The sequence below is a fragment of the Podarcis tiliguerta genome (genome assembly GCF_965153285.1).
Source record: "Podarcis tiliguerta genome assembly, chromosome: 1".
Classification (NCBI taxonomy): Eukaryota; Metazoa; Chordata; class Lepidosauria; order Squamata; family Lacertidae; genus Podarcis; species Podarcis tiliguerta.
The window spans coordinates 26936785-26963943 of NC_139534.1; the positions used below are offsets into that span (position 1 = coordinate 26936785).

Here is a 27159-nt window from a genome sequence, read left to right on the forward strand (position 1 = left end):
TATCCAAGGGATGACTAATTTGCCGCTTTCACTACGCTGTTCAAACCTCTTGTACATGTCCAGATTTCATCTGGTGGTCACATTCTCAAGGACGGCAACATCTGAACAGGCATGTCTACTGGAGGTGAATGTTAACTGATTAAAGCAATATTGCTTTCTTACCACATGGTCCTGAACACATCATTTCGAGAATCAATTTCATCGAGGGTTTTTTGCTTAGTGGTAAGTACAGTATGCTTATAATTGCAACCTTAGATGTGTCTATAGTTTTCTAGTATTGGCCGTTTAAACTATTTCAGGAGCACAACAATATTGCCTCATCAGAGATGCTCCCTGCCAAGTCATCACCTCCACAGCAATACATTTAACAAATGCACAAGTATCCCTGACCTATTTAGCAGTGCAAAGGTAAGCAAAAGCAAACTGTTGACCTAATGATATTTGTCAACAGCTTGGAGAATGCCCAGAGATCTACCAAGGTCAGATCTAAAAAAAGCACTTGAGATCCCCACACTGCAAAGAATCTCATTTTTCAAATCATAAATTCAGTTCTCCACATTTCCACATCAGTTTGCATTTTTTTAAAAAAAGTCTCTATCAAGATTCATCCACATTTTACTGCAGATTTTTCCTGAAACACACATTTTTACAAGGCAAATTTCCAAATATATGCATTTTTATGCACGCTTTAGCCTAGTAGATGCATTCTGTACATGTTCCTTGGCTGGGTAATTTCATTGCAAGAGACAGAGAAGTGTGGATTTTGAAGGAAGGCTGTGTTCCCCTTTGTATATTGTTTCTGAAAGTGCAGATTAGTTAGATGTGCCTTTAAATGTGAACTGAATTGAAGTTCTCTGCCATTCCTAATCATTTTACTAAAAGAGTGCAGAGCCAGAGAAGAAAACTAATTTCTATTATCCAGTTGGATGCCTGTTAATTTTAGTCCAGTTCTCTCACCAGAACTAAAACTTGAATGCTCTTTAAAAAAAAAAAAAAAGCACTATCCTATTCCACAGGATTGATCAAGACCCAAAGGCCATCTTCATTTTTAAAAATCCGGTTGTAACTTAGATTAGTGAGACGGTGGCCCTCAACCCCCCGTCCCATGTGCAGCCTCATTTCTCCAGAGCGAGCAATCCGAGGATTGCCATTATAAATCCTTCACACAAATCACAGATGAATGCTGGCAGTCTGTACATAATCCGCTTTCTTGTTCTTTTAAAAACTGTCGTTTGTCCGCTTGACAACAGTGAGGCTTTTGTAAAAACATTGGAAGTTAGGAGTATTACCATATTTTGAGGCTGTCTATTGTATAGAATGTGTCATAGAAATAATCCTCATGCATTTTAAGAGCTTTCCTGCCTGTTCCCCAAAGCAGCGTGTTTTCCAACAAAAAAAGGGGGGAACTATAACCACCATATATATATATATATATATATATATATATATATATATATATGGAGAGAGAGAGAGAGAGCCTGGGGAAAATCTCTTACACCCACAGTTAAATCAAAATATCATCTGCTAAGTCTGCCTAGTACTAAAAAGAAATAAGAAAAAGACACTGTGTGATTGGCTTCCACTTCAACCATCCTAACCCTCTAAATGGGTTTTGATGGTGCATACCCAAGCAACAGACCCTCCAAGTGTCGCTATTTTCCAGGGACAGTCTCAGATTTACAGAAGCCATCCCAGTTTTTGATTTGATCTCAGGAACTTTTCCTCAGGACATCTCTATTTTCATTGAAGAAATGTTGGCAGGTATGGAGTTATGCGACCCCCGAGCCAAAGAGATAAGTAACTACACAACCCTTAGAAGACATCTGAAGGCAGCCCTGTACAGGGAAGTTTTAAAATGCTTAATGTTTTCTTATGTTTTTACATATGTTGGAAGCTACTCAGAGTGGCTGGGGCAATTCAGTCAAATGGGTGGGGTATAAATAAAATTATTGTTATTGTTATTATTGAATAGGACATTCTTAGTTTCATTGGAGAAATGTTGGGAGGGTACGAAGTAAAGCTTCTTTTTTGGTCACCTTGCCTCTCTGTAAGAATGCAACATAGGAAGCTGCCTTGGGCTGAGCAGAACCATTGGTGCATATGGCTCTGTATTGTCTACAGTTTCATTGTCTACACTGAAGGAGCATCTCCACCCCCATTGTTCAGCCTGGATACTGAGGTCGAGCTCCGAGGACCTTCTGGTGTTTCCCTCACTGCGAGAAGTGAGGTTACAGGGAACCAAGCAGAGGGCCTTCTCAGTAGTGGCACCCGCCCTGTGGAACACCCTCCCAACAGATGTCAAGGAAATAAGCAGCTATCCTATTTTTCAAAGACATCTGAAGGCAGCCCTGTTTAGGGAAGTTTTTAAGATTTAATGCTGTATTGTTTTTAACACTCGATTGGGAGCCGCCCAGAGTGACTGGGGGAACTCAGCCAGATGGGCAGGGTATAAATAATACATTATTATTATATTATTCTCATTTAAGGCTTCAGACACAGCCTTTCCCATGCCTACCTGGGCATGCCAGCAGTATAAACCCTGGGTGCCTCAGAATGCAAGGTTGGTGCTCTTTCATAGAACTACTCCCCTTCCCAGTTGTGATTTGCAGTCCCAGGCCCAGTGAGCCCACCAGCAGTGGGGGCTCAAGCATGAGAGATGTGAGAAACACAGGACAAACATCTTGGGATTAACAAACCCACAACTTGGTTGATTACAGATGTCAGTAGGCTTTGGCGTAAGCATTGGGTGTGTATCCTGAATCACCTAACCCATCTGCTGGCTGATTGCTTGGCAGGGTCAATCCTGGGTTAAGGTTCAGCTTATGACATCTGTCAAATCAGGGTGACTTTTCCAATATCAACACCTGGGTGGGAGGAGGCAGAATTAAGGTCTGGGCATTTGGAAAGGGTGGCGCTGTGGGTTAAACCACAGAGCCTAGGACTTGCTGATCAGAAGGTTGGTGGTTTGAATCCCCGCGACGGGGTGAGCTCCTGTTGCTCGGTCCCTGCTCCTGCCCACCTAGCAGTTCGAAAGCACGTCAAAGTGCAAGTAGATAAATAGGCACCGTTCTGGCGGGAAGGTAAACGGCGTTTCCGTGCGCTGCTCTGGTTCACCAGAAGTGGCTTAGTCATGCTGGGCACATGACCTAGAAGCTGTATGCCAATTCCCTTGGCCAATAAAGCGAGATGAGCAGCGCAACCCCAGAGTCGGTCACGACTGGACCTAATGGTCAGGGGTCCTTTACCTTACATCCATAGATTATTACTTTTCTGGAATCAAATAGCAACGCAATGAGCACTAAACATGAGCTATATTCAATTAGTTTTTCAGAAGTTGTTTTTACAGTATGTCATGTGAAAGCTCAAACATAATGTGGAAATTTACAGTGAGGGAAACATCAGGGAAAAGGGATAAACTGCCATGGGAACGCAGTTCTAGTCCCCAGGGTGGAGAGTAAAATACAAACATTGGCTTATCTGTTGGATTTTTTTAAAAAGGGGATTGTATGTTGCCTTCGGTGCCATGTGATTGGAAACATGTTTAAGAAGGAATAGCAACAGTAATAGATTGGATCCAGATTTAGTCATGCTTAAGAGTAGATCCATGGAAATCAGTGCTCATGTTTCATCTGGATCCAGTCCAATAAATTATACATGCCCGATCTTGGTGCATTTGGCTATTTGCATGCACGAATATTCCTGCCCCATAGCTGCAGAGAAAATTCTCATGCATCTGCAGAATTATCTGTATTATTATTTTTTAAAAAAACAAAAAACCAGCATGATGCTTCACACAATGAAAGGGGCTGCCAATGTCGCCTGGACTCTTGGAAATGTATTTATGTTCCCAGAGGGAAATTGCCCACACTCTCCCTTTCACTTTTATATTTGATAATTATTTATTTTGTTCCTTAATTGGCTAATTATGCCTGCATTGTGGCATCTTGGAAGCAAACCGTTCAATATAATTGCTAATGAGTAGGTTTTGTATTTTGTTGCAGAGAATTCGTAAGTATTCTCTGCCTGGTGTTAAGAGGTTTGTAATGGGTTTAGTGTGCTAATTATTAGTTATTTTGGCATAGTGCGAAAATTCTAAGAATACGGGAAAGCTAGACTTTGGACTGGAAATTAACAATGTGCCAGAAATACTCCAAGCTCCTTAACTAACTGTGCAAAGTTAGCACCTCAATCATTTCCTTTCTTTCTTTTCTTTAACCAACTGAGCCACCTTCAGGCCATCATAGTGGTGTCTGCATAGTGACATATGTCCATTGACAGTAGCCCCCAATCACACACACACACACACCAGGCATTGGAAGACAAGTATGCTTGATTAAATTCAGCAGACTAGGTGGGTTTGTGACCCTTTTGCATTTGTTCATGGAGGCAATTTCAAGCCACTCTTCTAGAAAAGGTCTTGATCAATCGCAATCTGTTTGTCCATTCCCAAGCAGTAAAAGTGTAAACAGAATTTCATAGGTGGTTTGCTAACAAGAATGGTAAACCCTAACATTCCAGAGCACAGCGTCAATCCAAACAAAAGAGGGTTTTGTTTGCGTAGTTGCTGCCGATACGATATATGTGCTTATATGCAATACTGTATGTGGTTACTCAGGAGTAAATTGCAGCTGCGTTCAACTGAACTTTTTCTCTCATGTACCTGTGTGCAAGATCAGAGCTTTTAGGTTCTTCTAAATCTAGTGGAGCTTTAGGCATCAGCAGAGGCCAGAAGCACTTTACACTGCCATGTGTATGATGAGAAGACTCTGGCTCTTTCCTTTGAGATTTTGTTGTGGCAACTTACATACCATCTCCTTTGAAGCCTGGAGGCTGGACTAGTGTTAATAAGCCATGCTTCAGGCTGCCCTTGATAACTTGCTGGAAGTTGCAAATGATTTGAGGAGTGGGGGGAGTTGGCCGCCCATCTCTTAATAGGAATGATTTCTGGAGCACATTTCTCCTTGACTTCAGGGTCTGCACTTCAAATGATTCCAGTAGCCTTCTGGCCACAATTTCCAGACAGTGGATTTGACCTATGAAATTCCAAGTGGTTTGCAGCTCACATACCTAACCACTTTCTCCTGTTTTCCAATACAATCTCAAAAAAATATATATCAAAAATCTGAGCCCTTAGTATTTCAGTATGTATATCCACAGATGGGAATCAACAAAGGTTCCCCCATGCTGAAAAAGAAATGCAGGGAAGCACTGCTTAAACTCTAAAAAGGATCTGTCTTCATAGTGCAACATCATTCACTTGGCCCATGAACCAGGCAGCAATGGCAGGAGCAGACGGTACTTCTGCACCACAATTTCCACCATCTCCATCATTAACCATGTTGGCTGGGACTGATGGAAGTCCAACCAGTGGCGTAGCGTGGGGGGTGCAGGGGGGTCCGGGCGCACCGGGCGCAACATCTGGGGGTTAGGGTTAGGGGGCGCAAATCCACGTGTTAGGGGGCACAAATTACTTGCCTTGCCCCGGGTCCTCACAACCCACGCTACGCCACTGAGTCCAACAACAGCCAGAGGGCCACAGTTTCCCCCTCCCTGATTTAGAGAGAAGGCATTCATCCTCCTCCAGCTGCCTGGACTCTCTTTTTCATCAGAAGAGACCCCTCTGGGATTCTATCCTATTGCACAACTACTGGTTTCTAATAAAGAGCCATGCCATTCCTGCTTGCTTTCTCCCTCGTCCCCAAACCTCATAACAATTCACTGTAGTCATTCAGGCAAACAATGCTCTTAACACCTGGCGAATCTTCTGCTGTTCTTGAATGGTCTCCTATCACCTGCCTTCATGCCAGTCCACCTGTATTCTACTCCTGCCCCTCCACAAATCCATGCTACTGTTTTTTTGGACTTACTGTAAATGATACTAAAACCCACAAAAGATTTCAAGGGGGGTGGAATCAATCAAATCTGTTTGGGAGGGAATAGGATTGGAGGAGGAATCCCCCACAGAAAGTTAGTTCCAAAAATCTGTCCCTTATGTCATTTTTTACGCCTGGTTGCTGAAGCATCTGCTACTAATTTCAGCGTAACTATATTTGAATCACTGGTCTCATCTAAAATGGCATTTTCTACTTTCCCAGTGAGGAACCAGAGATTTAGCAGATAAAGTTCAAGTTTCTCATATCTACAGACTTTCATAGGACAGTTATCTTTGCATTAGCTTAATTCAACACAGCAGAGCTCCAATCAGCACTTTGCAGATAAAGAAAAGAAGAAATATCACATGGTAAAACTCAGCCACAGATGTTACTCCCTGGACCACAAAACAGAAAGCAACCTTAAGAACATAATGGTGAAAGTGAAGTGGAATTCTGAACTGAAACATTAATATATAAGCATCAGTGAAATTGGTCACTTGGGGTAGATCTAGACACAGGGGGAAAACACGCTATAAATAAGTCAGAAATTAGATTGCTATAACAAAAGAAAGAAATCCCTATGGAAAAGCGTGTTTTAAAATTTCCTGCTCCATGGTGCCTTCTAGTGTTGCATGTTTATAGTGCATTCAAGTCACTGTTTCTTTACTAATGGAGCTGAGTCCCTGGTTCTAAATGGAATCCTAGACATCTTAGTAGCACAAACACATCAGAAATTAAGAATTACCTACTTTCTTTGATAGATCTGAGGCACAAGAAGGATAATTTAGAACAACATCACTCTACTCCTCAAAATGAAGAGGTGTACAATGTAGATGTTAGCTTAATGAACATGGGTGATCATAAAAAAAAATAAAAGAGAGAAAATATATATTCCTAGGGGCTGTGTCCCTGTCTCTGCCACTCATCAACCCCCCTGCCATTCCGCAACATCAGCTCCCTAGAGCTTCCCTTTCATGCAACTACTAAGCTGATTTTTCACCTTCCTAACCCCATTTCTGGTACATTCTACATGCAAAGCAGATGTTCTACTACTGAGCTAAGCACCTTCGTCCACAGCATCTCTCAAAGCTATATTCCATGCAGGACCAGCAAAACATATGTATTCCACCTTTCTGCTACCTTTCCACAGTAGCAGAAAGCTTTATCAGTTCTTATCCAAACTCAGAAAACAAGCTGATCTTTTTTAATCTAATGCCCATTAGTATTATAATGGAATTGTGAACTTTGAATTACCTGTGTTACTTCAGGAACTCTCTTAATACTTGACTTCATCCACTGATTTTTCACCTTTTACAGCTACAATACCTGTGCCTTGCAAAGAAATAAAATATGGCAAGGGCTTAAACAGTAGAGTGTTTTAAATATTTAAAAGTAATTTGAATAGGCATTATTCATATTAATAGCTCTAGTTTTGAGGACGAGTCAGAACAGGAAGTTTTCACATGACAAATGTTACCATTAAAATTCAGTAATGAATGCATTTTTAATAAGGCAGTGATCTTGTTAGCTTTAGAGGTGATTTGTTGTTTTTCTCTTTTCTTTTAGAACACCTAAAATCTGAGTAAGCCTCATCAGATAATTAACCAGCATTAATTACTTCCTACGAGAAAGACTTCTCATTTTATAATTAGGGGATATGCTGTCGTTATTTTCATTATTTTTCCCCCTTTGCAGCAGGTGTCTTTTATGTAAAGGGTGCTCCAGAAATTGTTAACGTGTGGTGGTATGCTAATAAGAAAAAAATTAGACAGCTCTTTCTACAAAGATACTGGGGCTCTTAAGTCAATGGTTCCTGATTATACATAGAATTACTTACTTTCCTACCACATGCAAGCTCCCCCTCTTGAAGTCTTAACTAGGTTATTTGGGGAGGGGCATGCCACATTAGCCTTGAGATTTTAATTTATCATATTTGTATCCCACCATTCCCCTAATGATCTCAAGGTGGCATGTACAGTATTCCCTTTTCATTGTATCCTCAACAACCCTGTGAGGCAGGTTAGACTGGGAATGCCTCTGAATGGGAATGTCTTTTGCTTTTCACAAATAAGCCTGGGCACCTATACAGACACCTGAGATTCGGGTCAGGTGTGGCAAGTCAGAGGATGTGGCTTAAAGGTTGCTTGGAACCCTGGCATCTCACTTCAGAAATTAACCACCGCCTCCTCCCCTCCTTGAGGTTTGCAAGATAAGTCTCAAAGACAGCCCAATTATTAAATGACCTTCTTGGAAACCATTAGGAACCCTGCTTATCTACAAAATTCCTTGCAAAATGAAAATTGCTTGACCTTTACTCTACTAATATGCAAGATATACTGCACAAGGCCCAGCTCTCATAAATGGTAAACAATACACTGAAACAATATTTGCTGAATACTCAATTTCTACCATTTATAAGGCTACCTTTGCTTTTTTCTCTCTCGCTCTCAGTTTTGCTTCCAAAATTACCACTAGTTCATGTTTAATATCTAGATTCCATAATACTTCATTAAAAGAAGCCTGCTCAAATTTCAGTAAGAATAACTGGAATATGTAGAACTTCAAAGTAACATTTATAACAAGCCAACACATTATCTATTAAAGGCATGTTATCGAAATGCTAAAACCTCTGTGCTGAAACTTGCCTAGCAGAAGATTCTTCATTGCTTATAGGCTAGATTAAGATAGTATATGCAAAAAGATACCAAGGCACTTGGCAGGAGTATAAATAAACTGCATGAAATAATAAAAACACATAATTTTGCCCTCTGCAGCAAATGTTGTGGACAAATGTAATTCCAAAAATAGTAACTTTTGATAGTTATATAACAAGGCCATGGAAGGTTGTTTCACCAGCTTGTTGAAGAGATGCAGCAGATGTGAAAACCCTACCAAATGAAACAAAAGAGAGAAAATAGATGTTGCAGGAAATTAATTTTGCCATGTAAAGAGTACCATATTTTTTGCACCATAACACTCACTTTTTTCCTCCTAGAAAGTAAGGGGAAATGTCTGTGCGTGTTATGGAGCAAATGCCTACGGGTGGCGGGGGGGGGGGATCTGCTGCAGTCGTGAGCAGAGGATCAATGGTTCCCCTTCCTTCCCTCCTCCGTGGCTTGCTTTGAAACAGCAAAGCGGGAGAGGAGCCGTTTACACAGGTGTAAGCGGCTCCTGTCTGGTTGGCTGCTTTAAACCGTGCTCTCTGTCCCTCTATCCTCCCCACTCAGCTCGCTAAATAGCAGCAAAGCTTTTCAGCTCTCTAAGCCGGGGAGGAGGGAGAGAAGCAGAGCCTGCTTGTTTTAAAGGAGCAAAGCGGGAGAGGAGAGGAGCCTTCTCCCCTTATACCCCTCTTCTGCATTATTAGCAGCATCCTTCTCCACACACCCCACGCATGCTCCTTGTCCCTTGAGTGCTTTTCCTTCCCTCCCCACTTAAAACGTGGTTACAAAGCATGGCTCCACATGGATCCTCAGGATTTTTGCACTGGGTCACCCCAAATTCACCATCAGATCACATAGCATGTCCATGGCTACATCTTGCACCAAAAAAATTACGCACCCACTGTTGCCTGGGGCTGCAGTGGTGCAAAAACATGGTTGCAAAGCATGGATCCACATGGATCCTCAGGATTTTTGCATTGGGCTACCCCAAACTCACCGTCAGATCACATGTCTGTGGCCACAGCATGAACCACAAAAATCATACATCCACTGTTTCGTTTAGAATATTTTTTTTTTCTTGTTTTCCTCCTCTAAAAACTACGTGCGTGTTATGGTCAGGTGCGTGTTATAGAGCGAAAAATACGGTAATTTCAGCCAGCAACAGTCACAAGAGAGGACAAAATATCTAGTATCACACCAAGCATGATGCAACATGCTTGCCCTCTGTATTATTCCCTCCTAGAGAACTGTGTTGAAGAAATGGACCATGTAATAACATCAAATGTGTAATAAGACGACGACGACTACTACTACTTATTCTTATTATTGTTGTTGTTGTTGTTGTTGAAATTTGTATACTGCCTTTCATCCAAAGACTACAAGGTGGTCCACAACATAAAAATACAATATGATAACACAAAATACATAAAAAAAAAAGAACAGAAACAACCCAATAACCCTCCTCCCACAAACATTTAAAAGGACACAGGATCAGTCAAAGGCCTGGTTAAAAGAAAAACATTTTTGCCTGGCTCCTGAAGGTATATAATGAAGCTGCCAGGCGAGCCTCTCTGGGGAGAGCATTCCCCAAACAGACAGCTACCACAGAAAAGGCCACTGACTTCTCAAGGAGATGTCATACAAAGGAGGGCCTCAGATGATGATCGCAGGGTCCAAGTCATTTCTTATGGGGAGAGGCGGTCCTTGAGGTATTGCAGTCCTGAGCTGTCTAAGGCTTTATAGGTCCAAACCAGCACTTTGAATTGAGTATGGAAACTAATTGCCTGCCGGGATCAGTGTAATATGCCCAACCCACCTTGCCCCAGTGGTCGCCAAATTCTGCTTCAGTTGAACCAACTCTAGAGGCTGCCCTACATATAACACATTGCAGTAATCTAACCTTGAAGGTAGCAGACACGGACAATAAAAGTTGAGAGGAAATATTGGGGGGAAATGAATAACTGAGAGAAATTGAAATCGACAGATTCACCTATCCCTAGATAACACTATGCTTAGTCATTCATTACCAGCAAGAAATGAGAAAGGGACGCACAATGGCAGCAGTTTTGTGGCTCTCATAGCATCCAGAAACTGGGTTTACAACATGGGGGATTTTGAAGAGCTGAGATCATATGAAGGAAGAATATATTTTTTTAAATAGGAAAAACTAGAATGATACCAGCAATATACGCAAACACATTTATAGGGATGAGACATAACAAACATTTGGTAATAGTTTTGTTTAATATCATATATATATAATTTTCCAAACTAGAAGCTGCGGCTGCTGCAAAGGAAGGATGGTTTATGTCAGGGAACTGCCATCAGTACTGGAGGGGGAGAGCGAAAGCCAGAGGGATTACAGAGAGCGTCCAGGGATCGGGAGGAGCAGCCCATCTTCTGGGGAAGAGAATCAGCGTAGCTCCAGGGGAGAAGGGGGGCAGCTGGGGGAAGTGGCGAGGCGGTCTCGTGACTCCTTGCCTGGGACCAGCGGGGAGAGTAGGGGTCCTCCATTGCCCATGCCCCCCCCCCCTGCGCAGAAGGCTTCCGCGCAGAGAGGGTAGGCGCAGACTACGTCAAAGAACTTCTTTGCTGGAAGTCAAAGAACTTCTTTGCTGGAAGAAGTTTAAGAAACGCCCACTGACGGATTCTGCCAGCGATTGAGTCAGCCACGGGTGAGTGGCTGTCCGGACAGAAAAGGTTCACTTTGGCAACCCAGCCAGATGTTTGCACCCAGCCGGCGAGATAGGCACCTGCTTACGCACGAGCAACACCTAGAACCATTACAGTTTAGTATCACATTATTTTTCCTTTTATTTTAGACCTTATTTTGCTTACTAACATTTTTATTATGTGTGTTTCATGGAGATGCATTTCAGTTTTGCTCTCTTCCACTGTGATCTGTTATAGCTCTCATGTTATCTGAAACATTAAGAGTCAACATACAATGGTTCTTTTTTATGTAGGAAGCAGGGTTTTCTTCCCTGCTGAAAAGATGTTTAAGCATGTCCTAGATATTATATAATCATCACCATGATCATTTTTGAATACTATTGTGAATGAGGTTAGCTACTACGTGTGGGACTTTAGCGATGAAATGGGATGTGTGTTGCATCCTAGAAAAGGGACCTTGGATCCCCTAATAGAATACATCTCACATTTGAACAAATTGGCTCATCCTGAGATTCTCTCATGCTATGATGAAATTATGTTTAATATTACATAAAATGTGGTATATTTTAAATGCATTGTATCCAAGTTACTGTAAATAATGTTTAAATACATTATTAGTATTTTAAATACATTTAATACATTATTGGTATTGGTTTCCCTCCGGAGGCTGTGGACTCTCTTTCTGTGGAAGTTTTTAAGCGGAGGTTGGACAGCCATCTGTCGTGGATGCTTTAGCTTAGATTTCTGAATTGCAAGGGGTTGGACCAGGTCACCCTTGGGGTCCATTTCAACTCAAAAATTCTATGATTCTATGCTTCCATGGAGCTGGTATTTTATCTGGATAGCTATATTTTCTTCTGTAAAGGTTTTTGAAGTCATCACGCTGGGATCAGTGTACAGAGACTTTGTAAGACGAAGACAAATGTAACAGATTTATTGTTTTCATAACCGAATTTCTGCAAGTAAAGCTTTAGAACTTATTCTTCTTGCATTGAAGAATTTATTTCTACACAAGGACCTTACTGGCACCCATGTCTCAAGAGACAATGGCGTGCGCCTCCAGGGGTGAAGTCAAACCACTGTGTTAGTGGCAACAAAGTGACCTCCCCAAGGTGGAAGCCTGGGCAGTATATATGGAGGTCCTGGGCTGCCCAGATGACAAGACATCCCCGCCCCCCAATGTGGTCCAAAGGAAAGCAGAACAATAGATTTGGCAACAACTTGGCTGCAGGAATTGTCAGAAGGAGGTGTACAAGGTGCCATACAACTGTCTTAGAGACTCCACTCCAGAATTGTGTAGGGTTTACTCCAAGGCCTTTTCTTCTCCTGAAGACATTCCATGAGGCAGTGGAGGTTTAGGACCAGAGTTTTCCACCTCCTAGATAGGCTACCTTCCCAGGTTGATGAGCCCCATCTGCGTCTCGCTTCCTTCTTCAGCACATGCAGGAACCGCTTTCTTGACCGTGGGACCCACTCTTAGTCTTGTCTCCTGTTTTTGCATGCAGGGGAATGCCCTAACTCAGGAGGGTTTGTTACAGATTGACTACCTTCACCTGGTTTAGCCGGTCACTCAAAGCTGTTACCAGTGTCTCTGCTGCTGAATGCTAACAGCTTCTAGGAGCCACAGGTGAGAGCTGAGGGCAGGGTGGTGTCCAAAGGTGGACAAGTTACCCCAGAAGGAGCATGGCATGGCCCACACAAGAGGTATTATGCCTCTCCTAACTCCCCACACACCCCAACACACGGACCAGATCAGAAAGAAATATTCCACTAGCAATATCTGTCAACCTAGTCCTTTAAACTTAGAAGAGGGCATCCCTAACAGCAGGGTGAAGGATCCTTCTTCACCCCAAGTGAAACATCTGTTGCTAGGCAACACTCCAGGGGCCACATGCAAAAATGGACAGAGCAACAAACACAATGTTTACCTTTGTGCAATGGGTTAGTTTCTAGATGCATACCTCTCTTTCCTCCATCCAAGCAACCAAAAATATTATCCAAGTTCAAGGACACATTTCAGCAAGGCAAAACATCTCATGGAGGGTGCAAAACAGGCTGGTGAGGGAGACAGAGTTGACTGTGGAAAGTATATGGTGTGGGAAGAGTCCTGTGGGTCAGATACAGAGGCTTGGAGGGACATATTTAGCTTCTGGTGCTTTTCTTTTGCCTGGGAATCCACGCAGTATCTTCTTTTTTATTAAAAAAAAAAAAATCTAACTATCCAGCATCTTCTTAAATGGCACACTCCCTAGTCCACCACACGGATGTCTCCAGCAGACATAATTTTAAAAAATAGACGAGAAAGCACAAGGCAGAATTGAAGAAGTGGATTGAAAAGGTAAGTCAAAGAAACACGGTGGCCAGCTGCACGTTTCAGGTGTGCCAAGTTTTATTTCTTGGCAGGGTAGAAATTAGGGAGTATTTAATACTGGCAGCATCACATGAAAGACATACCCAGCCACACACACACAGCCACTTGCTGTACTTGAGAGCATGTTGCACAAATGCTAAAAATATGCATGAAAAGAGAGGAACTGTACAGAGGAAACATATGCCGTGCTCGAGTGGGATGTCTGAGAAACTGAGAAGCAAAAGAATTAGGGATTCTGATGGATGGCTTGCACATAAGTGCAGAGCAGCCTGAGGAGGCTCTGGTGGGACAACAGGGAGTTTCTATCCCATTAGTGCCTGGACTTTATCGAGAACCTGTGGCCCTGGTGCTTTCTGACCCAACTAATTTTGCCACCACTTTAAACCTTCAACTAAACCAAATACATGGTTTCTTTATCATTTTCTGCTCCCCTACCACCATTTATTTTAAGACACTTCTATTTACCTCTTACTCTTTTTCCCCAAATACAGTGACTGGCTGTAGGCATGGGACAAAACAAACTGGAGTTTCGTGCTCAACAAGGATGTCAAGCTTTATTAAAGCCTTTTATAAGCAAAACATAACAAGTTTACTTGCAGGTATTTCTTGTAAAATAAATTTGGCTTACTATTAGAAACAATATGTTATTATTACTTTAAAAGACAATATGCAACATGCATGTAAACTTAAGCAATGTGTTACTGCTGCTTTAAAGAGAGGTTACTATTGTTACTGTTGCTTTGAGATGATCTAGAATCATAGAATCATAGAGTTGGAAGAGACCACAAGGGCCATCGAGTCCAACCCCCTGCCAAGCAGGAAACACCATCAGAGCACTCCTGACATATGGTTGTCAAGCCTCTGCTTAAAGACCTCCAAAGAAGGAGACTCCACCACACTCCTTGGCAGCAAATTCCACTGTCGAACAGCTCTTACTGTTAGGAAGTTCTTCCTAATGTTTAGGTGGAATCTTCTTTCTTGTAGTTTGGATCCATTGCTCCGTGTCCGCTTCTCTGGAGCAGCAGAAAACAACCTTTCTCCCTCCTCTATGTGACATCCTTTTATATATTTGAACATGGCTATCATATCACCCCTTAACCTCCTCTTCTCCAGGCTAAACATGCCCAGTTCCCTTAGCCGTTCCTCATAAGGCATCATTTCCAGGCCTTTGACCATTTTGGTTGCCCTCCTCTGGACACGTTCCAGTTTGTCCAGTTTGAACTGTGGTGCCCAGAACTGGACACAGTACTCCAGGTGAGGTCTGACCAGAGCAGAATACAGTGGCACTATTACTTCCCTTGATCTAGATGCTATACTCCTATTGATGCAGCCCAGAATTGCATTGGCTTTTTTAACTGCTGCTTTACACTGTTGGCTCATGTCAAGTTTGTGGTCAACCAAGACTCCTAGATCCTTTTCACATGTACTGCTCTCAAGCCAGGTGACCTTTATTACCTTTATTGACCTTATCCATTTACCCTTTCACATCCTTTTCCTTTTGGTGGAGGCAGGAGGAGGAGGAGCCACCAGCATTGCCAGTCATGAAAGCCAAACTCCCGCAATACACCCACATCTTGTGTGCAGCAATGCTGTGTCCAATGTCCAGGCATCATGATGTTGTATGCAACACTCAGATACGTCATGATATTGTGGCATCATGCTTGACATCAGCTCTGTTATCTCCTACCCAAGTCGGTGTGCCTGGTAGAGGTGAAGCTGGAGAACATTGTTCATACCCACCCCACCCCACCCCATCCCACCCCACTGCTATAGTTCCACCCCTTGGCCATAAGAACATCAGAACCTTGCTGGATCACTCCAAGTCATCTTTGGTCCAGCATTTTGTTCTCACAGTGGACAACCAGATGCCTATGGGAAGCCTGCAAGCATGACATGAGTCCGTAAGCTATCTCCTACTTATGGCTGCCAGCAACTGGTCCTGAACAAGAAAGCACTTGAAATTGGAAATCTCATACATGGGGTTTGCAAAGATAAGGTGGATAAAAATGTAGCAATTGCATGAATAGATCGTTCCCTTTCTGCCTATTTACATATTCCCATCCTTTTTCCTTGTCACACTGGAAGATTAGAGAAAAACTCCTTTCTAAAAGCATTATAGATAGTAACAGCAACATGTTAGTGCTGTATTAAGAAAATAAGAGGAAATGTATAATAGCTTTAACTTGTTAAAGTGGGGCTACTGTTAGATGACTTGGGTTTGGTGTGATGTGATTTTTGTGTGTGCAGATGTGTGTGTGCAAGATGTAATGCTTAGAATTATCCAAAGCATCCTTTCCTGCAGCAGAACCCCAAGGAGCTCACCTCTCTATACACACACACACACACACACACACACACACAACTAAGTCACTGGTAAACTAGCATTTCATGCTGTCTAGGAAAAATTCAACCACACCACCCATATCCAGATGGAAAGCTTTGCATGCATGTATAGGCATCATGCTATGTATCATAGTGATTCAGAATTGTTATTTGCACTAAGAAGGCACTGGATGATTATAGCACATATCTATCTATATATTTTTTCAAATCACTGCACAATGAATTTACAACCCTCTGTTCCTCAAACCGTGCCTATTTATATTTCTGTGATTGCTTCCCCCCCCCCACTTATGAGGGAATGTTTCATCAGCTGTCCAAGGTTTGCAATTTTAAACCCAATTAAGGAACCATTGTTTTATCATCTAATGAGTTAATAAGTAACAAGTAGCCAAATCTGTGAAATTTCATATAAATCATTAATGGTGCTAAATAACATTGTAGCTTCACAGTTTGCAAATATCTCCCTGAATAGCCTACCAGCTGTCCAAATATTAGCAAATTAAGGCTACGAATCCCCAAATACAAAGAAGCATATTTCTTAAATTCAGTCCTCCTATCATTTTGTGCATGCTGAAAACTAAATTGAAAAGTAAAATATTACTGTGTATATCATGAAACTGACCCTGGGTCACTTTAGTCCTTGGTGCTTGGAGCAAGTTCATCAGCAGATATAATATAATACAAGCAGATAAATCTTCATCCAGGTGCTTATATTTAGTGTGGGGATAATTGGGAACAAACATTTAAATGACCATTCATTTATTCCATGATAATGGCATATGTGGGGTGGTTCAGTGTGGTTTCATTCATTAGGGCATATCAGTGGTTTAATATAAAACATTTTATTCCACTCCTTATCAAAAAGACAAAGTGGTCTACAAGATAATCCCTCAGGTTTACAATTTAAAAGACAGCACAAAATCAATAAGGAACCAGGAGGGGAGAGAAGGGAAAAAGCAAGTCGGAGCGCCAATTGTTAAAGTGGCATGGTTTTCAAATTTCCTATTATCAAGAGCAGTGAATCTGACAAGGAGGAGTGGATGGCGCAGTGGGGTGAAGCCACTCATTTTGGCCGCTGGTGCATTTGACCCACACCTCCCTCACCTGCTCCCCTCTGCCTCCCCGTAAGCAGCAGCGATCCAAATGGCCAGAGGTCAAGTGAGCAGCCTCACTCCACCCCTCTGCCTGCTACTGCTGACAAGGAATCCTTGCATGTCTGGCACAGAACCACAGCACATTAGCAAAGGACTCTGAGGCATGCTCCAAAAGGGTTACACAACTCGTTCCATGTAAAGTGTGTCGAGTTTCACCGCTGAGCTGCTTGAGTTGGAAGTCTTTCTGAGAATTCTTCCCACACTCCATGCATGCCTTGCCGGATGCAGACTGCAAGAGAAGAAGAGGTGGTGACCTCAGTTGCAGGGAATCTTGTTTGCCACTGCTACTATTCTCTATGAAGGACTCCAGTAACATTCAAAGGTATCCTGGAACACTGTTTGTACTTCCTGCTTCTCTGCAGGAAGGAAGATGTTCAGGTTTTGACTCCAAATGCATCCAGTTTGTTCCAGGAGCTATCCATGTGCTACATTATTGTTATTATTAGTTTCTTGATTTGAATCTTTCATTCAGCCATAAATGAAGCATTTGTACATTTGAATGCTTCCATGCATCCTTGTTTGGGATGGAACATATGCTTGTTTGTTTTCAAAGTTGGCACAGATGTCTGTTCATATTATCCTGGTTTCAGGGAAAGGAGGAGGGGGAAATCACTTGACTGGAAGCATGACAGCAGTACGTCCAGATGGGCTAAATTCTGTGAAGAAACGATGACACAGTGATGCTTTGCACAAACAAAGCCTTGAAGATGTCTCATGGAGCTCATCTCCACTACAAATATTGCACCGTCTGGAAGGTGGGCCAGAAATGAAAGTTGTTGTATGTTTCTGAAGGGCTCCACTTCTATTTTAATTTTTCATGGATGTGCAGATACAGAGATATGAAGGTTATGTGTAGGAAGGAATGTGGGACTTAGACTGCATCGAGCCACTGAGTCCTGTTTGCAACTAGGAATGGGGGAGAAATTTGATTGCACTTAAAGAGAAACCCGCCTAATTTGCACCTTCCAAAGCAACGCATTTCTCTGAATTTTATGGTGTAGTTCTCATTTGTAAATAATTTTATTGAAAATTTTCAACACAGCATACAATAAAAGCCAAAGTCATCTAAAGAAAAAGGAAAACCTAAATAATATTTAAAAAAGGAAAGTAGAGAGGCAGAAGAACAAACACAAAGATAAAAATGAATACAAAAGACCTCCCCCCAATACAATCCATTTTTCCCATACACAAAAAAGTAAACCCTCTCACCAGGGAGCTTATCTTTCTTCCCCTAGTTCATCTTCTCCCCCAAACCTATGTTATTTGTCTCCCTGCCCACGATGGTGAAATTATGTAACTTATGTAATTATGCCTGTTGTCTTTGTCCATGGAGTTTTCTTGGCAGGGATCCTGGAGTGGCTTGCCGGTTCCTGCTCCAGGTGGATCACGTTTGGTCAAAACTCTCCACTATGACCTGTCCATCTTGGGTGGCCCTGCACGGCATAGTTCATATTTTCTCCGAGTTATTCAAGCCCCTTCGCCACAGCAAGGCAGTGATCACATGAAGGGGAAGCAGTGATCCATGATTCCATGTAATTATGGAAAGTACATTGCCATTCCTTTATTCCACCCCATTCATTTCATTGCAAAGGAAACTCAGTGCAATGGGGAAGCATAATAAATTGTGCCACCCCAATCTCCCAGGGTTCATGCTTCCTTTTGGAATGAGGCACAGTGGAGGCTGGTTGGATCTGAGAGGAGGTCAGAAATTTGAGCAATATGTTAAGAGGCAAATAAATAAACATTAGTTTAAGAGAAAGAAAACTACTGATACAGTGGTGCCTCGCAAGACGAAATTAATTCGTTCTGCGAGTTTTTTTGTCTTGTGAATTTTTCGTTGTGCGAAGCACAGTTTCCCATAGGAAATGCATTGACGGTTTCCCATAGGAATGCATTGACGGTTTTAAGAAAAAGGCGCAAGACGTTTTCGTCTTGCGAAGCAAGCCCATAGGGAAATTCGTCTTGCGAGTTTTTCATCTTGCGAGGCATTCGTCTTGCGAGGTACCACTGTACTGGGGGGTTTGGGGGGGGATGCAGAAATTGTTCATTTTGGATTTATGAAAGAACACATGTGAAATAAACACAGTCTGGAAATAGCCTGATCTGTTCATCACTTGGGTATTATCTATATTTTGTAATATCACTTTGTACACTGCAGGAAAACTGCAGTGGAGCTCAATACTTTGAAAAGTGGAGCTCAATACTTTGATGCAGCTGTCTTCATGATCAAGGAGTCACACTCCCCCCCAACTTCATATTCCTTGCAAGCAACGCTTTAAGCATTCTGTTTGCCTGAAACCTAATGTTTTTCTCATGTCTTTTTATACCCAGTAATTTTATTACAGGAGTTTGTTTTTTTTCTAAGGGGAAACTGAACAAAACCATTCAAAAGCACTCAAAGGAGTCATGAGCTACAGTGAATTTGGGTAGATGGATGAGTGCTTTATCCTCGTTCCACTATTTATTTAGTTAGTGGAAATCAGAATGATGTCTTTTCACAGAAATATATGGTATTCGAGTTTCCTGCATTTTCTACTGTAAAGCAGCAATTACGGCTGCCCTGATTAAGTGCACACTCAGAAGGGAATTTATCCATGCCTACCACTTATTAGGAAGACAAGGAGAAATAATTATGTCCTTAAGTTTCAGAGTTTGCATGATGACAAATTCATTGCATTGCTGCTTATTATGTTATAGTAGAAAGCTTGCTTATTTTTAACTCCTCTGCCCACTTATCATTTGTTAAAGTTCCCTAAATACACTATGTTAGCATATTTTTTCATAATTTTAGGGGGAGGGAAACAAATACCTGTCCTGCATGGTAGATTTGAGGCAGTGGTTTTCAAACTTTCTACATTCAGGAACACTTTCTCAACCCATCTGTTGGGAAACATGTATGTCTACTATGGATCCTTCCAGAGGATTCTGGGATATGCTCTGAAGCATACAGAGAGAGTTCATAGTTTGGGAAAGGTTGTAGCTCAATGGTGGAGCACCTACTTTACACATAGAAGGTTCAAACCATCACATCTCCAGGTAGAGTGGAAAATTATTGTCTAAAGCTTCCAGTCACTATGGAATGCTTTTCTAGATGGTCTGACTTGGTTGGATGCAGCTGTCCCATACATGACACAGGCTTGGCCTGTTGTACCAGACCATCAACCCACATGGACTGCAAGCCCACACTGGAACTTGCCGGACCCTCCTTTCTCGCCCTGGATTACAGAGGAAAAGATGTTGTGGCAGGCAAACTGTCTTCCAGAAAAGTTTGTCCATTATGATTGATTCTCTCATTGAGAATCCTTGACGACCTTCTGAGGAAATCCTGTACTGTCAGGACTTCCTAACAGTACAAACTGCACAAGACGGTGGAACAGACTGCCTAGGTAGGTGGCAAGATCTCCTTCATTAGAGGTTCTTGAGCAGAGGCAGGATGTTCACCCACCAGGGATGCTGTAAGCAGTGAATTTGCTACATTGTGAAGTGGTGCATGGAAACAGAGAACAACCACCTAGCACTCTAGTGCAGGAATAGCTCCCGTGGAAGCCACCAGATGTTGTTGGATTACAACTCCCATCAACCTTGATGACTGGCCATGCTGCTTGAGGCTGATGGGAGCTGTAGTCCATATCATCCTCTTCAGGGTCACAGGATCCCTTTCCATGCTCTACTACTGTATAGGTCAGGGTTTCCCAAAATTGGGTCTCTTGCTGCTTTTGGACTACAATTCCCATCATCCCTGACCATTGCCCGGGCAGATCAAGATGATGGGAGTTGTAGTCCAACAACAGCTGGAGCCTGCAATTTTGGAAACCCTGGTACAGGTACTTATTACACTATTCAAACATGTATACTGACTTTTACTTAACAACATATCTATATTTACTTCTAAAAACAAGCAGCAGGCATCTGGTTCTGACAAATAAATAAATCTGGCAACAGAATTCTGGCAAAACAAACTCAGCTAGATCCATTACTGTTTTGGTCAATCAGCAGTCCTAGTAGAATATCTGACATACTTGTCTTCAGAATCTTACCATTCTAAGGTAAAGGTTCTTACCAGGAAGGAGAGTGAGAGGGGAAAGGAAATGGGGAGCTCAGTGCCAATTTACTGGAGTTATGCTCTTTGAGTGAGGAATGGGGTGAGCAATGAAACCAGGAGAGCTTGTGCGACCTTGCTGCTGCCTCACCCTGTCCCATCCCCATGAATTCCGTGGCTCCACCAGGAAGACACAGCTGTCTCTGCCCTGCTCTCAACAAGCCAATGCTGTACATAGGAGTTAAAGTGCCTTGCCCCCTAATATGTGAACATGTTCTTAACAAAGATGAGGGGAGAAATAGCCTAGGATCAAAGGCACCTGTAAAAGGTTCAGTCAGTAAAATTAGTGTCTTGGTACATAATCAAAGTACAGTCATACCTCAGTATAAATACGCTTCAGGATAAGTATTTTTGGGTTGCGCTCCGCAGTGACCTGGAGGTAAAGGAGAGTGTTACTTCTGGGTTTTGCCACTCACGCAGACGGTCAAATTGACGTCATGCGCAGGCACGGAAGCAGCAAAACGTGACCCGCGCACGCGCAGACGTGCTGTCGCATCAAACGTTCTGTTCAAGATGCGAACGGGGCGCCGGAACAGATCCCATTCGCATCCCAAGGTACCACTGTAGTAGGTTTGACTATTAAAAGAGTTTAAAATCAGGCAAAAACCAAGATGGCAAAGTCATTAAAGGTTAACATTTTATTGAAAATTATTTTTGCAGAAATTATACCAACTACACACATGATTCTTTGCTGCTCTATTCAAATTGTTGCCACTACTGTTTGGACAGATTCATCAAAGGAAAATCTCCGCTTTATTTAAGCCATCTCCACACCATCAAAACGAAGATTCTGCTATGGGAGCTTCTAGATGTTGGATGGATAACCTATGGGCTTCTAGATGTTATTGGACCTCAACTCCCAACAGCCCCAGACAGGATGGTCCGTGGTCAGAATTGGGAGGGTCTGTGGTCCAGCAACACCTGAGGGGTCTGTTTTGATCCTTTCAAAACAATGTTGTTGGCCACATTTGAAATGAGGGGGGAATAAGAATTTAATAGGTGTGGGTTATGCCAGATGCACACAGAGATGAAAGTTGTCTCACACAATAGTAAGCCCAGAATAGAGAGCTGGGCCATCAATTTGTTTCATGACTAATATCCTTTGAGTTGCAAGGGGAATTTAAGTGTTACAATAATTGGAGTGCAAAAGAAGGGAGCACACTTGATCAAATAATAATATGACAACTTAATAAAGCAGAGACAATGAGAATGAAAAGCGAATGATGGAAATAATGGGAAACAGCAAATGCGAATATTAGAAAAGCAGGGTAGGAGGAATGTTTTTATAGGAAAGACAAGGTACAAAATCCAGATAACGGCATTTCAACAAGGGGCTGTAGATATCCAATGAATCTTTGAGATATTGCTACTATAGCGTCTGAGGGAAAATAGTCCTATCGAATCAAGCATGTGACCAAAGATTAAATAAGCAGCAGAAAAAGAGACTTGAGAAACAATCTTACAGCAAGTCCCTTATGTCTGACCCCTTTTTACTCTCAATACTTTTCACCCCCTTTCCGCCCTGGCAGGACCCCTGTGCCCCAAAAGGCTTAAATTCAACAGGTGAGTCTCTCTCACATCACTACATCTCTGTAGCTTTGCATGTTCGCATGCAGCTGTTGAGAGAATGGAAGAAGTCACTGGAAGTCCATTTGCTGGAGGTCCATAAGCTCATTCTGACCTTTGGCCCACCTGACCTTTTCCCAGTGACTGCTGATTACTTGTGTATATACCTCCTCCAGAACATGAAACCGAACCTTTATTGTCATTGGCCCAATCCTGTGAAATGCTCTTTCAACAGATATTCAGCATTGGACTGAAAATCAAATATATGCTACCAGACGTATGCAGACAATTACGAAAATGTATTTCTGTAAGAGGTAGTTGATGATCTCAGATTTTATTTTTTGCGTGCAGTTTTTATAATATGGTTTGTTCTGTGATTCTTGTAAACTGCTTTGGTTTTGTGTGTGGTTGTTTTTTTTAGGAGACAGCAGGATGCAGGTTTTTTAATAAATAAAAAAGAGCCATAGCTGCCAAAGTGCTCAACCACCCTGATGACATGGGAGGAAAATGGTAGCCTCTTTCATAGTGAGAGAAAGCTGTTGAGGACATGTTTTGCCACAGCACTGGATAGCACACAGAAAAGCATATCTTAGGGAGGAGACTGCTGCTTATATGCTCCCTCTCCCATCAGTGGCCTGAGCACAATATTGAACACCAACCAAAGGTTCCATATATTTTTTCAAAGATGTAGTTTACATTACAGGAGCTTTGCCTTAGGGTTACAAAAACTTGGACAATAGTGTGATAGGTACAAACAAACAAAAAGCCATTGCCATTTTATGAGGCAGCGAAACACTTCTGGCTATGAAGGAACAGTGATGGATTTAAGAGAACCAGAAGACTGATCGGGAGAATTGGGCAATGCATTTCAATAGATGTCTCGGACAGAGTCTTAACTTCATTAAAGCCAGTGACAAAATACCCATCAAAATCGATAGACTCCAAAACACAAGCAATGTCTTGAAAGACTCTCAGGTAGATTCCTTCCCACCTCTTCATCTCATTTTTTCAACAAATGCCAGTACTGCCACATAGTGAGGTTAAAGTGCCACACCGCAAGTGATAAAGATGATGGATTTTCAGTGTTCCATCACCTTAGTCCTCCACCTCTGAAAACTGTTTGCCTCTTCTGCTTTGCAGACTCACCTGCAAATCGCGCTCGTGCTTGCATGCACATAAGAATGTACAATGATCTAATTGCAATATGAACACATATTGCATACTGAGTCATACTGAGTCAGCCTCATACTAGTTCAATATTGCGTACACTGACTGGCAGAAGCTCTCCAAGGTTTCAGACAGGGGGCATTCCTAGCCCTACCTAGGGATGCCAGGGATTGAAACTGGAACCATCCGCATACAAAGCACTTCAGGTACAGTTTGCATAAAATTGAATATGTTACTGAAAATAATGTACCCCAAAAAAATGCAACATAGTAAGAGAAATTGCAAGGGAAAATACATATAATGAAGGAGATGTGCCTAAAATGTAAATTAATGTTTGTGAGGAATTCTTTTTTAAAAAAAAAAAAGTGATCGAGAAATGTGGAAAAGACTGGAAAATTGAGAAATTAGAGAAACCGAAATGATCCCTATCCTGAGTACAGATTAGCTCTAGCCAGTGCATGAGTGAAACACCCTCCAACGCCTGCACGTTTCCGGAAATACTAAAAACAATTTCAAATGGCCATAAAAGGGTTAATGATGGAGGCGAGCAAAAGCAAGTTACCAGACATGAATCCTTCTGGAAACATGGAAGAAAACTGGAAAAGATTCAAGCAATGCTTCACCCTGTATGTTCTTGCAATATGTGCCAGTGGAAAAGACAGCTGCTCTCGCAGCATCTACAAGAGACAGCTTGCGAGGGAGATTAGGGGGGTGGAGAGTGCAAGGTTGCGACTCCAGACCCACTGCTAAGTATGGGAAGGGATCCTTTTGCAATATGCTGTAGAATTACAGATGAACTTAACAAACAAACCATGATCCCTCATACTTTAGACTCCAAGGAATTGCCAATTCAGAAGGTGGGGGGATGACCTTTTGAAATTGTGTCAACTGCATCAGGGCCCCCCTGCAGTCCTAGCAACTTAATGACTCCTGGGTATTTGGTTGTGTGTGTGTGTTTCTTCTGCAGTGTAGAACACGCAGACCCACTCCCCTTCTCTCTCTTAATCATTATATCCTCATCAATCACCTTCATTTTCTGACTGTAACCTTTTTAAAAATTGAAAGCCTGTTGAACAGATGAGTGCAGAGTGCCTTAATAACCGCATAATTGTTCAGATAATTATTAAAATAATAAATCCTTCAGATCCGATTTAAATAATTCATACAAGCCTTTTAATGCACTGAGCTTATTGCTCTGCTGTAAGCATTGTTCTGCTCATGAGCTTGGGATTGCATTTTTTTGTGCACGCGAAATAAACTTCACATTGTCGTTCTCAAACAAAGAGCATCTGTGTCAGTCGACTGATTTCTCTATCAATAAAAATAGCACAATCCAAATGGGGAATATGGGGCATCTGTGGACATATCAGCACCACAGGCTTGAAGAAGTTTACTAGGGAACCCAAGAAACTCTAGTTCAGAAAGTAAAACTAGGTATCTCTAAAAGAATTATTGGCACTTTCATTCAAACTAAAATTCCCAGGACTCTTGGGGTGAGGGGGACAGCCATGACAGTCGATATATGTTTAGCTATGCTCCATGGATTCTCCCTATTCAATTGCCACCTTTTTTTTGTAGGGGGCAATTTTTTTATCCAGTTTGATGGCTTTTGTCCAAGGTTAGATGCCAAATTGGAAACAGTGCTTTAGGAGATTAGTTATTGAAGAGCAGAATGAAGGGCTGAGCTATAAACAGGCATTTGTATCCAGCTCAGGCCAGGCTGATCTTCCTTCCCTTGCTAGCGTTTTTGCTTTTAAATTGGTTGGTGGCTTTCTTCCTTTGGACAAATGGGTGGGGGTCTGGGGGCCCTTTCCCCCCTTGCTTCTGCAGACCCAGTGCAACTGGCTTATGGAGCAGATTGCAGAAGTGGGGTAGAGTCACTACAGTAGCTTCCTGGAAGGTGGATCACTGTTGCTTGCTGGGACTGAGAAGGCGGTCAGGTGGTGAGGAGGTTGGCATAGTGCAATAGTAACAGCAAGGGTGCCATATTGATTCTGCATGTGGGTTTGCACAGCAGTGACCTCCTCGTCCGGGGGCGTAGCGCGGGTTGCTGGCACCCAGAAAGGGGCAAGTTTTGCACGTGCCCCCCCCCCATGGACTGGGCAGCAGACAGTCCCTTCGTTGGCCAGCATAAATGGGAGTCTCTCCTTACAAGTTAGCCCCAACCTGGGAGCAGATATAAGGCAGACAAACGCAAAACCAGGAGTGCCTCTGTGTCTCCTCGTCCTCCTGTCCTGGCAGCAAGGCACTCTGGGCAACGCACATGACTCTAGCAATGCTTTCTTGCTTTCCTCTTTCTCCCTCAGTGGGCGGCGGTAGTGCCTCTCACCCTCCTTCCCTCTCAACCGCCCCAGGCATGAGGGTGTCCCTTCATCAACCACCAGGAGAAGTGGATGCTGCCAATGCTCCAGCCCCGCCCCGAAGGCCCAGCCCAAGCGGGACTTGCCTTCCCACAGCTCCGGCTTTGACGAGGGAACTTGTTGTGGGGGTGTCTGGTTGGGCCCCTCAGAAATTTGTGCTCGGGGCCACAGCCCCCCTGGCCCCTGTATGCTACATCACTGTTCCCACCACTTCATCCTTCCCAGAACTGAACAGCAACCCACCTACCTGGAAGCTGGATTAGCAGCTCTGCCCCATTTAATGAGCCAATTCTGGCAGTGTGTTCTTTCTGGGAGCAAAGTCACTTCATCTGCTCCTCTTTGGCCAATGGATGGGATCAGATTGATCTGCCCTTTGCCATGATGCTCTTCCAGGAAGACAGGAAAACCCATTCATCCAGTGGCCCCTGGTCCCTGGCTGATGGTAGAGTCCAGAGTGTGGAATATGTACCACGGTGAAGCTTTTTTAAACCTCTTAATGCAACTCAGTTTCTACACAGACAGATAGACAAATTTTCTGGTTTGCAAAATTTCCCTAAGTTGTCTCTGCAGCTGAATGAGCAATTTCTACCAACTCATTATATTTAATCTGTTTTTTCTGCTTGGGGAATATTATCTATGCACTAATTACAATTTCCTACAATGCAATCATTATTTGGATTGAAGCCCTTCAAAATAACAACAAGCAGGAAACAGAACTTTTCTAGAGATGTCAATCCTTCATCGGATTGAATTCCAGGAAAGTCACAAAAGGACCTCCAAGGCAGTGCTATGTATGCATTCAGTAATAAATCCCATTGATTTCAATGCTGCTTCCTAAGAAGCATGCAATGGATTGCAACCTTACAGTGCAAATGTCTACTCAGATGTAAATC

At 42.6% G+C, this 27159-nt stretch overlaps 1 protein-coding gene across 1 annotated transcript in view; it reads right to left on the reverse strand.

Annotated features, from left to right (window-relative positions):
- Positions 1-27159, reverse strand: part of LOC310680055 (uncharacterized protein) — a gene marked incomplete at its 3' end in the record, with an annotated part of 113015 nt that overhangs the window by 65349 nt on the left and 20507 nt on the right. The window contains exon 2 of the mRNA XM_083446225.1: positions 7128-7205. Coding sequence (XP_083302351.1) covers positions 7128-7166 — 39 coding nt within the window. The 5' untranslated portion in view covers positions 7167-7205. The remainder of the gene's footprint in view (positions 1-7127; positions 7206-27159) is intronic.